General features: G+C 39.4%; 1 protein-coding gene across 4 annotated transcripts; it reads right to left on the reverse strand.

The window, feature by feature from the left end:
- Positions 1–3,174: 3,174 nt before the first annotated feature.
- Positions 3,175–6,519, reverse strand: LOC116260535 (ETHYLENE INSENSITIVE 3-like 1 protein). 4 transcript variants are annotated; one of them, XM_031638963.2, is made up of 4 exons: positions 5,986–6,519; positions 5,735–5,816; positions 5,500–5,626; positions 3,175–5,388 (listed from the first exon to the last, which is right to left on the reverse strand). In XM_031638963.2, exons 3-4 carry the CDS (start codon positions 5,513–5,515, stop codon positions 3,533–3,535), a joined length of 1,872 nt encoding a protein of 623 aa, XP_031494823.1. In that variant the 5' UTR covers positions 5,516–5,626; positions 5,735–5,816; positions 5,986–6,519; the 3' UTR covers positions 3,175–3,532. The 4 variants fall into 4 exon arrangements, with proteins under 4 accessions (XP_031494823.1, XP_031494825.1, XP_031494824.1 ...); XM_031638965.2 differs by lacking the exon at positions 5,735–5,816 and having other exon boundaries at positions 6,305–6,519; XM_031638964.2 differs by lacking the exon at positions 5,735–5,816 and having other exon boundaries at positions 6,279–6,519.
- Positions 6,520–14,340: the final 7,821 nt, after the last annotated feature.

A 14,340-nucleotide genomic window follows, 5' to 3' on the forward strand; every position in this document is an offset into this window, starting at 1 on the left:
GCCCCTCCATCATTACTTTGCCACGAACGTCACCGGAGGAGGAGGAGGCAACGCTTCTCCATAGAGAGGCAAGAAAGGGGCAGGGGAGAAGTCGACACTGCCCGTCGCTCCTTCCCCACCTTCCTCTCTAGCTTGCCATGGCGTGCAGTAGAGAATGGGAAAGGGGCTTCGATTGATCCCTATGGCTGCCATACGATAGAGAGAAAGAAGGCCCAAACCATGGAGCAAACGCACAAATTCATCCAAAAATTGTGCGGATGCAACAACAATTAACCCAAAAATTTCAATGATTCAACAATGAATATAGGCTCTGATACCAATTGATGAGAGATTTCCTCAAGCATACACAAAAACGAATATGCCCTAAAACAAGATCTTGTTCATGCTAAATCATTGAATCAATACTTTAACTATAGCGAAAGCATACTGAATCCATTTGAACAACTGGATGGTAGATCGTAGTGGGATCTTTCGGGTTCTGTGTGGAGCACATGCGGTTTCTCTCAGATGGGGAAGAGACAATCCTAAAAAGCAATGTTTTAAGCAACCGTGCACGACCCCAAGAACCACTACCCTTTTATATTATGAGCAATAACAGATTCTACTCATCAAAAAATCTATAATTGCGTATAGTTATCTATACATTATAAAATACCCCATACCGTATTAAATGGCGTGATATCCCAAAACGTAATCACTTAATCAGATATTTACATTAAGATAATCATAATGTCTGAAATTCCTCATTGACATATGTCAGCCCACTAAATGATCCTTACAGTTAAATCATAATCAAACATGTTACTCTCACAAGTGTTAAAGCCCGTGGAGCGGATCTTGCCCATCTGCGATTGATACCTCACCAAGATTGGCTCTAATAATGATCAGTCCCGCCTGAAGGATGACGTTGGGGTTCAATCAATTGTCGGCTTAATTTCGTTTTCCCTTTCGATATTGGCAACGCTGTAGCATTTGTAGCCACAACTTTTTTCTTTTCTGATGTCTCAGGGAGGAAAAACAAAAAGAAACTTCGAATTTAAAATGCTCTTTTTCTTCAACAGCTCAAGCCCTTTAAAATGAGCCACCAAAAATCTCGACCTATTTCAGCCTTACGAATCTGAGCTTATGGGTTTTCACGTGTTCGTAACCTAGCTAGCTCTTGATTTTAGCCAATAGTGGACGCTATGAAAGTGAATCATGGACCACTACATATATTCTCCATTAATACACTCTGTCCATTGCATTTACATAGTGCTGGAAGAATGGCCTTAGAATCCAACAAGGGCTCCTTCACCTCCTAGGTATGATATGACTGCAACTTGGAGCAACTGAAATTTTCATCACTCCGCTGCCAATTTTTGAAAAAAATAGGAGTTGACGTCTGTCAAAAAGTTTCAATATTTTTATTTACGCATGGCTGTTGGGGCCTCCCTAAAAATGAAATGTTGGCTCTGCCACTGCGGATGTGTCCTTTTGCGTAATCTCATACACAACGTTGGACCTCAATTATTTTCAATGAGGTTAAATATTGTTATCATATATATATATATATAATCAACGAGTGAAATTTAAACTACCTTATACATGTGAAGGCTAAATACTGCAAGTGGAACTACGCAGGGAGCTGTGTGGGCTCCACCGCCCACATCAGCCATTTAAAAATTTTATATGGATTGAAGTTAGACCAAGTTCAGCTACTTGTGGCGCCCACACCAGATCGGGGTCAACTGATTCAGCCTGCCCTTCAAAAATTTTATTGGAATTAAAGGTGGACGTAAGTACACCCACTTGTGGTGCTCACACTAGATCCGGGTGGTCACTCTAGTGCCTCGCCCCCGCTCAAAAAAAAGAAAAAAGAAAAAAGAAAAAAGATCAGTGTACAAAACTAGCTGCACTAGATTCTGCGTATCTTTTTTAATTTCGGCACATATGTGGTAATTCCCTCCTCTCGATCCACTTTTCTGTTTCCCACTGTCTTGATATCAAACTTAGTAATTTAAGATTACAAGCCTTGGCATTGCTTCCGTGTCACGCGTCGCCTTCCATATCCTTTTTCATTTTACCGTTTTATGGACGGGGCCCGGGAACTGCACCTCACAGCACAAAAATTATCGATCGGGACGGGGAGCACTTGGAGATAATTGGCATTTGCAAGTGGGTTCAGATGTCCCAGACTCATCTCTTTCTTGTTGTTTCCATTCAGAGAGAGAGAGAAAGGGAGAATCCAAAGGGAAAGCAAAGGCCAGCAGCAAATGAGGCAATACGGAAGAGGTCAGACGCATGGGACACGAAAGGAGGTCCACTAAATCTGTCCCCTTCCTTTGTCAAAATTAATGCGACGGAAAGCGGCTTCTCATGGCCAATTAATAGGATAGTCACTTAGCTTTTCTATAACACGAAGAGGGAGGGAGAGATAGAGAGAGAAAAGGTTCAATATCACCCGAAGGGGTTAACCAGATTGATGAGGTGAACAATAATGGCCTTTTTTGAGGTTACCGTCCTTCCAGGTGAAACAAAATAAAAAAATAAAGGCAAAGCAGAAAGGCGGTTGAGACTTGGATATGGTGAGCTTTTCCACGGTTGATCTTCCACGGGCATCACGTTTTACATCCAGCTCGGGTGATGATGCCGTCGGCAAGGTTGGGCTCTTCTCCCCTTCCAGCTGAAAGTACCAAGTTACCACTATTGTTTCCAACAACACAACACCCCTTTGGTGATTTCATGAACGGCCGAAAGCAAGCCCAGGAAGACCTCTTTAGTGTGTAGGACAGAACAGAAGACCTCCTGCTGTGCAGCACAAGCTCGGAATTTAGCATTCACACTTGCTTCTTATACGACCTCTTTAGTGTGTAGGACAGAACAGAAGACCTCCTGCTGTGCAGCACAAGCTCGGAATTTAGCATTCACACTTGCTTCTTATACCCCTTTATCCTGCACCTAATGGATGTAGCGTTTCTCACCAAACACAACCAACTTGAACATATGATCCTCAGCAACAACACTGTAACAGTGTGGTTAACCTCTTAGCAGTACAAACTGAATACCGTATCACGTGTTCGGCCGCCACCCCTCACATGAGAATAAGAATCATAAAGCATTACGTAGTTAACCATAACACAGAGAGAGAAAGAGAGAGAAGCTAAACACAGGATTTATCTGACCAGAATACAGGTATAGCACATCTTTTACTTATATATTATCCAAGAAAATTACTTCAAAGCAGAACATATTGGAGAGAAGGTTTACACGACAGCTACAAGGGGCAGACTACCCTTTGTTTCTAATAATCAATCTTCTTACCTTTAATTTTCCGGGACAAACATACAACTTACGGAACAGCTAAATCTGAGATAACGAGTTTGCAATCGGAGCATCCTTCTTCTATGAAAAACTATGGCATGTTTACTTTCTTGATCACGTATACTGGTCAAGAATCTCAACCCGGTTGAGACAGTAACACTGCAACAATGGAAAGGCACTTCTGTAACAACAAAGGTTCACCGTTGGGGAGCACGGTGAAAAGTTCAATTGGTCAAGCAAACCAGAGAGACGACTCCAGCTTTTGCATCTCCGGCCCCCGTGGAAAGGAGTCGGAATAGTCCATGGGTATAAAGGATGCTCCAAACTTGAAACCAGAGCTCATGTCATGGGGAAATTCGTCAAAGGCCTGGTCCAACATCTTGCACTGATCTAATTGGAGATCATCTCGGAGGAGGAGATTCATGCCAGAGTTATGGGCGCCAAAGTCACTTCCTTCAAAGGTACTGTTGCTTTCATGTCCTCCAGTCTGAGTATTACTAGTCTGTGGAAGGTCAAGAAGGTTCTTATCATCGGCAGGAGCCAGGCTTATTTGGTTCTTGCTCTGCTGCTCATACATAGCGAAGAGATGGTTGATCGATTTCTGTCCGTCCACCGGAATTCCCAGGCCGGAGAGAGGCACGGGATTGGAATTAACAACCATATTCTGGGGAGTTCGTTGCAGCATAGGAGGAGGAGGAGGAGCTAGCAAATTGGCATCCTTGCTCGGCACATAAGCAGTTCTGCTTACAGTAACAGCCGGCGGGTTCGGCTGCTGCATCCCATGCAGAGTGACCCCCTGAGGGAAACTCCCCGAGTAAAGGCAGTTAGATACCTGGTTGTTCCTCGCGCTTTTGTGCAGGAAGCCGATCCCATGATCGCGTTGGAGGCGCTCGATGCTGTCACAGGTGAAGACCTTCTGGTCCAGCATCAGATGCTCGACTGGAAGCTTCCTCTTCCGCGTGCAGTCGGGAGGAGTTTCTGCCTTGATCGATTGAAGCTGGAACCTCTCTCCTGCGATCGACCCCAGGCTGAAGACATCAGGCTTACGCTCCTGGATCTGCATGTCACCGTCGTCCTCATAGCCATCAACATCATACTCGTTGCTTAATCCACTGAAAGCAAGCATCCCGCTTCCGCTCAGGGACGCCATGGGAAGGCTGGCGTCCGGGTTCATCTGGCGGGCGATAATCTCCTCCTGGTTTACCACAGCCGACCACGTCGAACTTTCCTTTGCTGTCATCTTGTCCTGCAGGCATTTCGACTGCCGAACAAGCCTCCGGATCTTGTCCATATCCGGAGAGATGTGCTTTATCACAGCAGTGAGCACACCAACCTTCCATGCCTTCTTGAGGTCGTGAGGCTTCTTGTAAGGGGGAGGACCCTGGTCCTTCCGCAGCCCCAACTGAGGCCACCAATCCTCCTTGCCGGTCGGCCACCACGGTGGAGCTAAACCTTTCTCCAGCGGGAACCGCCTCTGAGGCGGTTCGCAGTGCTGCATAAGGGCAGACAACAGAGACCCCAGCGTGGTGTCCTGTAGCTCCTGAAGAGTCTGAGGTGTAGAGACCATGGCCGGGCTTTCCTCGTCGGTTCCGGGAATAGCGTTCTCCGCCTGATACTTGGCAATCGCAGCAGGGCCATTCCGGTCGAACCGGACCTTCTCCTTCCACCAGGCGCGCAGATTATCAGAGGCGCCGCTGACGGGTTTTCCCTTCTCGGGGATGATTCCGTAGACGAATCCCTGTGCCTTGCAGACCTCCATCATCTTAAGCATGTACTTGAGGATCCCGTCCTGCGCCCTGGACATCTTCTTCCGCCGTGCCTGCTCCTGCGACTGCCTCTGCTTGGCGATGTCTCCGTTCTCCTTGGCCTTATTCTGCTCCTTCAGCCGCCTCAACCGGATTCGGTCCCTCCACATCCTCCGCTCAAGCTCATCGACATCAATCTCCTCCTCACTCTCGTCGTCATCCTGCAGCACCTGTTCTTCGTGCCCAATTGCTTGGTCGCACTCCGAAGGCTGGAGTGGCAGAGGAAGGAGATCGAAGCTCCCTCCAAAACCTATATCTTCGTACATACCCGTGGAGTTTTCACCTGAACCAATTCAAAAGACCACAACTTACAAAACACAGGAAACCAGCTGCCTTCATGACCCAAATAACTAACAATTCGGGAAACAAAGAACCGATTGCAGAAACAACGAACCTGGACAAAGAAGCATGACGGAATCGAAGAAGACGAGGAGAAGGAGGAGAAGGGAGAGGAGCCTCCGTCTCAGGCACGACAGAGAAAGCCAAACAGCAGGGCAGAACTACGACGGCTCGAAATTCCCCTGCATCCATATGTTGAAGAAGGAAAAGGCGTCAGCGAGAGAGAGAGAGAGAGAGAAAGAGAGAGAGAGGGAGAGAGAGAGAGAGAGTGGCACAAACGAATCCTCAACCTCGAAAACCTAGGGGCCGTCCAGTTAACAGGAGATAATGAAACAGCAGGGTATAAAAGCATGGAATCGAATCGCCGGAGAACTGGATAATAAGTCGGAGAAGGTAGTTACGCAGAGTGACAAGACGAGGAAATAAACACTAAAGAAAAAAGTATCCCACCAGAAAACCATAAATGGGACCGGAAAAATAGGAACCTAGTTCTGCAATGTTCCACACCAGAAACGGCGGTAGCTGGATCTCGGGAACATACCTAAGAGAACAGGCTTTCCAAAGATCACAATCTTTACATAGAGAGACTCTCCTTTTCTTCAACGCCCCAACTAAATAAGCACCGAAAAACTATGAAAAACAATCCGATCAACGGCACAAAGCCAGTGCGGATCGTAAAAGAGGCGAAGCAAAAAATCTCCGTCTTCAGCACCGCAGACAAAACAAACGGACGGTAAACAGCAAAATCGCAGACAATTAAGCCACTTGGAGGCCAGAAAGCACGACGGCGTCCCTAACAAAGCCTCGAGAGATAGGAGCTCCAGAAAGACTCGCCAGAGAAAGTCCCTGTGCCGTTTCACCTTCAAGTCTCTCAGTCGTCGTCGTTTTCACCCTCAAGCCCTTCAGCTTCACAAGCCCTGCAATGTCGAGAGAGAGAGAGAGAGAGAGATAGAGGGAAGTGGCAACAGCAACAACAAAAGCAACAAGAAGGGTTTTTTTTTTTTTTTTTTTTCCTGCTCTTTTCAATCCTTTCCACCAGTAATAGAGGACGGGAGGGAGACGAAAGAACGCGGTCCACACGGGGTAAACCACGTCTCATCTGACAGACTTAACCACGGTTAGCCCTCTCGTTCTCTCTCCCTCCCTTGTCGTTATTTCGTCGGACTAAGTTCTCGACATTTATGGGAGGGAGCTAAATTTAAACTTTTAAGTTTCATATTCTTAAAATTAACGTTCACGTATTCTTATCTTTAAAAGAAACGTACTCGAATTCATTCATGCTGCTGACGCCTTCTTAAGTATCTTTACTTCCTCGTTTTTTTCTTATTAATTTTTAGTTTTACAAGAAATCGTGGCGTATATACTAAATTGAATTTATTTTTTCGATTTTCTAGTTTAGGAAAAGAAATATAAAAAATAACAGAAAATCATTTTTGATGACAATAAGGCAAAATGAAAACTGATAATAAGTAGTGGCGGCACCACAGCATTTGGCTGAGATTTATACACCAGTGTTGTAATTGGTTGAAATGGTACCTCAAACTATATGTTATTGAAATTGGCTTCGATCACTCCATGCTAATGGATTCCGTGGCGAATCAGTTTAACCAACTCACCAGGTCGTATTTATTTTTTAAATATTTTTAAATGTTCTCACTAATTTTTCATTGGTAGATAATTTCTTTCTTATTGTTTACAAAAATATATATATAATATTTTTTTTTTTCTTTCAACCCATAGCCGTTTCGTGGTTGAACGAGCGGTCGATTCACTGGATGCGGATCAATTAGGCGGAGTCAGCGACTCAGCGCTCTTACATAGCATGCATTCCGTCTTCTTCTACGTTTCTCTTTCATATTTTCTTCATTTTATTATTACCTGTCCTTGTTTTCCTTTTCCCTCTTCGCCATCTTTTGGGAGACTAGCTTCCTCTTAGGGACTGATAGTTGTGTTTTTAATGTTCAGCATTTCCGACAAAGCTGTTTATATATAAAACTGATTGATTCCCTGATGGTCATGATGTGATATCTCGCCCCCAGAGTTCCAACTCAAAACACCCTCTTTTCCCACTTCTTTGTTATACCGTCTTGGTCCCCTTGCCACAAGTCGATGGCATTTGCTAACACGAATGTCCGTGTTCTCAACTTTCTCCCCTGTTACCAAATGCCCTTCTATTCTACGTCCTCTTGGCTTGCCATCCTTAACTGCAAAGCTGCAGGTTATTCTTGGGCAAGATGGAAACCAAATCTTATGCATTACTCTTTCCATGAAAAGGTCGTGCATGGGGGTAATTGTGGGGCCCATAAAATTTCACTTTCCATTTTGCCTTCGTATAGGGCTGAACAACTAGTTGAGCTAGATCAAGCTTAACTCGAACTTGGCTTCTTTATAAATGAATCTAGCTCGAGTTCAAATATATTTTTGAAATGTTAAATGAGTCGAGTTCGATTGTAAGAACTCAACTCCTTTAAACTAGACTCATTTTGATTACACAATAATATTTAATTATAATGAAAAAAACCTATAAAAAAGAGGTTTTTACTAATGAGAGAAAAAAGTCAATAAAAATAAGCAAAACACCATTATTGTCTTTAGTAATGTTTTATCATGAACGCCGGTGAAAATAGTATCAGTGATACTGTTACTGGCATTTCAACAATATGTCAGTAAAAATTAGCCTTTCATTGACATTTTCCACAATACGTCAATAAAGATTAACCTTTTACTGACGTGAAAGAACTCATCACTAAAAACTCTAAAAGTTTTTTTGACAGAAGGCTTTCGTCAGTAAAAATGTTTTTCACTGACTTGGAAATGAGACATGCTTAACATAAATGAGTTAAACGAGTAGCAAGTATACAAGTTAAACAAGTTAAAAGAAATGAAACATGCTTAACATAAATGAGTTAAAGGACTTGAGTTCGAGCACAATGTTGTATCGTATAGTCTAGCTCGACTTGAGTTCGAGTCATGTTTGAGCTCGACTTTTCTGAGTCGAGTTGAGCTTGAGCTGCTCAACTCAACTCCTGTGCCCTACCTTTGACTAAAAGAATGGATTACCGCATGTACAATCCCTTTTTTATATATGTTTTTTGGCAAGCTTACATGGTTTTCTTCTGATATAACATTGGTTACCAATAGTGAATCATAAGCCTCAATGCATACATTTCCCTTCCCCATTGAGTATATATTGAATTTATTGACATTTATATTCTACCTTTATACCTTGGTGAAGAAATATATCAACTGCCTTGACCTACATTGGTAAAAATGAAGACCTTTTGATTGAAGAAATAACAAATCATCTGCTCATCTTTATATTTGTCAAGTAGAGTGGCAGGAAATAATGAAGAAGAAAATTTTAATATTGCAAAATATCATGTTGAAGAAATGAAATGAAAAATGAAACAACGACAGCCATTACAAAGTTGTGAGGCTATATGAAGTAGTGAGTGGACCTCTATGCCATCATGTTTTTGTTCCAAATCAAGTGTGGTATATTTTCAGTGTCATGCTATTATTGCATATTCAAAACTTCATATTGATGGTTGGATGTTTGAAAATATGAATCAAATGTTTCCACTTGTTGATAAGCTGGCATGGTTACAAACACCGCAAGAGAATGCTGCAGCAATTTGTATGGAACTCAACCCACTGATTTTGCCCACCAAACTTGCCAGCAACTTGTTCGAAATGTTGACATTGTTTGCTAAATTGCACTTTTGCAATTAAATTGCAGAAAGTGTGAACATATTCCACACTTTGGAACCAAATCACACATCATTTTTCCTTAAAACTAATTAAACATTCATACCATAGAATTAAACCACACACCAATTTCACCTATCAACTAATGAAATAGGCCATCTATGGAAACACAACAATTTTTGCCTATAAAACTTTTCCCCTTAAATGATGCTTTATTGCATGTTAAAACAAAAGAAAACTGATTCAATGATTTTTTATATTGCATATCGCTTGATGACAATGCTATCTTCATCATCTAATAGCAATGAAGAATTTGAATCTCAATTAGTGGAAAGTGAAATATAATGAATAGAAAAGTTGTACAAATGGCACAACTAAAAGAACAACAACCTTTGTCAATGACCATTGATCTGCACCTAGAGCTTAAACCTACACATGTATGTATTTCTGCATTGTATTTGGGTATGCAACCCATTTTCATGTGCACTCCCAAGTCCATCTAGTATTTTTAGGTTGTATTCTATAATAAGGAAACACATTTAAAGCTATTAGCCCCTTCAACGGACAGGTGATGACAATGTTTTGCCCAAGGTCCTTACCTTTACATTGAGTCTGCCATCAAGTTAGTGCTAGGGATGGTAGTGAAGGCGACGTTAGGTGGCCAGCAACTGCTGGTGGTGGATGGCAGTGGCCATCGACAATTTGATAGTAAACTTTTTTTTTTTGTGCTTTTTAGGGTTTATAGCTTGGGGTTGTCTATTAGGTTGCATTTGTTTCAGCACATATCTGAGATCCGTAGTGATATGACTTAAGTTTTTGTTTAGATGGCACAAGTTTGAGGTTTTCTATTAAGGGTTATTTTTTGTCCTTCTACTTTTGTGTCCATCAATGGCCCCTTTGGTGAGACAAGTTTCATCTTTTGGTTTGTAACGTATAGAATTTATGTTGGATGGCAATGGATTGACAGCGGAACGAACTGTATTTACAATTTTCTTTTTGCTATACTTTTTTCTCAAGTGTTACTTTTTATTATATTACTTGTTATGATAAAATATTGTGTCTTTTTTGCTGCTTCAATTTTATTTTACTTGCAAAGTTATTGCTTTTATTGCTTTTAGAGTCATATTTTTGAAGCAACAACTTGTTCATGTGTTCTAAATGTGTTGCTTTTGGTTTAAATATGTTACACTATCCAAAATGTTCATGTACTAAAACATTATTTATGTTTTACTATTTTGTGATTAATGTTTTCATAAAGTTTACTTTTAGGGACAACCAATCTTCATGACCTAGTTTGATCCATTTGCCACATGACTTCCAATATGTTTAGTTATCACAAATTTGACTAAGTGATGCCAATTTTCTAAGTAGTTCATTCCAACAATGTTGTTATTCTTCAATAGAGTAAACTTTTCCTAGATGTCAAGGCTTTCTTTCTCCTTTGTCACTGTTATCAAGGAGGCCACATGCTTTTTATTTTCTTGAAAGAAACCTCATACATCAAAATGTAGGATCAAAACTTGATTGTGAGTCTTCAATTTGAAGACCTCTCTACCATTATAGTGGTATGCATACTTGTACTTTGAATTGATATTATTATATCAAGTGGTCTCTTTAGAATTTTGTAGAAAACTTAATGCATTTTTTTGATTTATTGAATATACAAGAAGTTAACCCTAAAAGTACAAATAATAAAAATATAGCAACTATTTTATGAAGTTTCCCTTTTTCTTTTGCTGGAAATGTAGTATCTTTCACAATCAAAAGTTGGAAAAAATGGGGAACATTAAGCTACTAAACTAGAAATTGTTAAAAAATGTATTCATGTACAAACAATCTGCATTGTAGTTTCTTTTAGCGTTATAAATTTAGGATGCAATGGCATCAAATATTCAATTCCATTTATCTTCTTGATTCTTTATCATGCATTAGAATATGATTGATATGTAGTAAACATCTTTTATCCAACATTGGAGTTGCAAGAAGATTGCTTAGTGCCTCAACTTTATACCATATTATAATGTTTTCCATCATGACCTGCAGTAAGAAAGTGAACTCAATTGTCACCTTCTTTTTCTTATCATAAACAAAAACTTGTGAAAATTAGCCTTCGAGTTTTCAAGCTCTCATCTGAAAGGAAGTTTCGGGCAGCTATTTGTCTTGGATCTTGCTCAATGTGAATGTTTTGAAAAGCTGAGAAGAGAACTAGGACCATTCATTTGATTGGAGTGTAGAAAGGAAACGCAAGCACTGAACAAGATTATTTTTGGCTTCTCAACCTACAAATTTATAGAAAATGGTTTGAAGTAACACTGTAGAGATTTGGACTGAAAGAAGCCATGCATTTGTGAGAAGTCTCAATGGAGATTCAAATTTGCAATACTTGTAGTTATTAAAATATGTTGATAAGAAATCTAAGCATATAACAGTTAAACAATTCTATGCTACATTAAAACAATTGTCCAATTGACATCTAAATTTAAAAATTTATACACTTCCTTAGGCACACTTGCTAAAACTATAGCTAGAGCTTATGTTGTTGTAGTCAAACCTTACATATGGGTTCTCAACATAACCTATTTGATATGAATGATACCTTAGATAATGTTGTTGTCTTGGACATTGACTTTTCATATCCTAAAATGTATGTATTTAAGTTATAAATAAACTCAAAGTTCTTTCCATTAGAATAATATATGCAAATTGAGATGATTTCATGTTTCAAGTGAATTTGGAAATGCATAGAAATTGTACTCAATGTTGAACTACCTTCACCTGTTAAACTAGTAGAGCATTTGATTTTCATGAGAATCATTTGATGATTCCAAGAAGATTCATTGGTAGAAATTAAGTTACAACTATAAAAGCTAAGTTGTATTTTTAAGAGTCTAAAATGCCCTTCAAAAGAGGAAAAAGAGAGAAATAAATAACTTTTCTTAAACAAAACCTTTTGTCACTTTTTGAGAGGTATTTTAGACTTTTAAAGAACAATGTAACTTCTATATTTACAAATTATTCTCAAAATATGATTTCCTTATATATATATATATATATATATAGATATTGTCTATGTATCACTAAATCTAACACAATGGACCGTTCATTTTCAACTAGTCCCTGGATTCTCATTCCACAATCTCCATTGCATTTTTTTGGATGTTTTTAAACCAATGGGCCTGACTTGAATTCTGATATGGATTTGATAATAAAAACTTTGTTAATCAAATACTATAATCTTCAGATTTTCCTAAACAACAATTTCAAGTTTTTCTTGAGAAAAATGTGTCTAAAATTCTTAGGATATAAGATCCTAAGACCTTAAATAACGATTCACCTCATAACCCATAAAGGAGGATGATAATTGCAAAACCCATGACTCTCTCTCTCTCTCTCTCTCTCTCTCTCTCTCTCTCTCTATGGTTTGCAAGGCCCTCCTCTCTCTTAGTTGTTGTAATCACCTACAAGCAGAAATTACTAATATTAGTTTATTTCCACAAAACTACCATTAAAACTATTTTAAGTCAAAGTACCTTAATATGAACTAAGCTAAATTGGCTGAAAGTGAACAATTGATTGGGTGAAGTTTTTATTTTAATAAACTATGTGCATCACTTTGTATTAATCCAATACTATTTTCTTTATGCATAAATTTGAAAAAGTCATGCTGGTTTTTACATAACCACCTATTGGAAATGAAACTATTTTTACACTTAAGATTATGAGCAACACAAGTTTACAAGGTACGTCTTGACTATTGATGCAAGTGGATGATAAAGAAAGAACAAAGAAGAGTGGGAAAGATGTATGTGGCTCAGCTTTTGGGAGCTTATGCCCATAGTAAAGGCATAGGTTTCTCCTTCAGTTTTGGAAGCCTTCTCATTTTTCATTGTTTATAGGATTTTTTGTTAACCAATTACCTTCTGATTGAGTTTGACCCATGCCTCTTGAAAATGATTCTTCGATAGCCCTTTAGTAAAAATATCTGATATTTGCTTATGAGAATTGATATACTTAGTATTGAGTTGCCTTAAAGCAACTCACTCCTGGACATAGTAGAAATCAATCTAAATATTCTTTGTGCGACTATGAAAACCACGATTGGAGTTTATGTGAAGAGCACTTGCACTGTCGCAATATAAAGTTGGAGGAGAATCTATTTAAATCCCTAGATCCTTGTGTAAAAATTTCACCGAAGATAACCCAGCTGCTGCCAAGGCCATCGCTCTATACTCTGCCTCAACACTAGACTGGGTGATGCTATTTTGCTTCTTAGCATTCCACTACACTTAACTCTAAGAAAAACACAAAATCTAGTAGTTGACCATCTTGTCTCACTACAACCAGCCCAGTCCAAGTCAGGGAAAGCTTTTATTTGAAGGTTACTATGAGCAATTATGCTTAAGCACATGTAAAATGTGTCTTTCACATATCATAATATCCTCTTTACAGTCTGAAAATGTTCATGTGAAGGCTGTTACATATGGTTGACATAACTAACCACAAAAGAAATATCTGGCCGAGAAAGGGTCAAATATTGCAGTGACCCAACGATCTTTCGGTACAAGGTTGGATCATTGTATAGTTCTTTATTCTACTCATGCATTGAAAACTTAGTAACAATAGGCATGTTCACAATCCACCATGCCAGCCTTTTCCAGAATGACTTTAGCCTATTACTATTGGGATAAAAATAGCTCAAATGACAACCAAGACACCTTATACCAAGAAATGTTGGAGTTTATTGAGGTCCTTAACCAAAAATTCTTGTTGTATTTTTTCAACAAAAGCTTGCATCATATAACGAGAGCTTCTAATTAAGATCATATCCCTTATGAGAACAGCTATATCCAAGGAAGACACATGGTAAACACCTTAATTTAAATTTATTTTATACATATTGCTGAAAATATGGATAACATCTAAGAAAATCATAATGCAGGTGTCGTTCAAAGACTTTTAGATAAGGAGAATTCATATTAAGGGAGCTATATGACAATCTATTTATGAGAAAATTGTGCAACTAAAGGCTTGAAACTAGAATCACATAGGGATATGCACATGAAAGACCATTGTAAGTTCAAGTTGAGTCACACTTCTATGATTTCATTCAGCCAGCCCATTTTGCTTTTTAGTGTGGAGGCACTAAAATTGTTGTTTGATCCCCATCAATGCAAGGAGAGAGGAAAAT

The sequence above is a fragment of the Nymphaea colorata genome, chromosome 9, assembly GCF_008831285.2.
Source record: "Nymphaea colorata isolate Beijing-Zhang1983 chromosome 9, ASM883128v2, whole genome shotgun sequence".
Classification (NCBI taxonomy): Eukaryota; Viridiplantae; Streptophyta; class Magnoliopsida; order Nymphaeales; family Nymphaeaceae; genus Nymphaea; species Nymphaea colorata.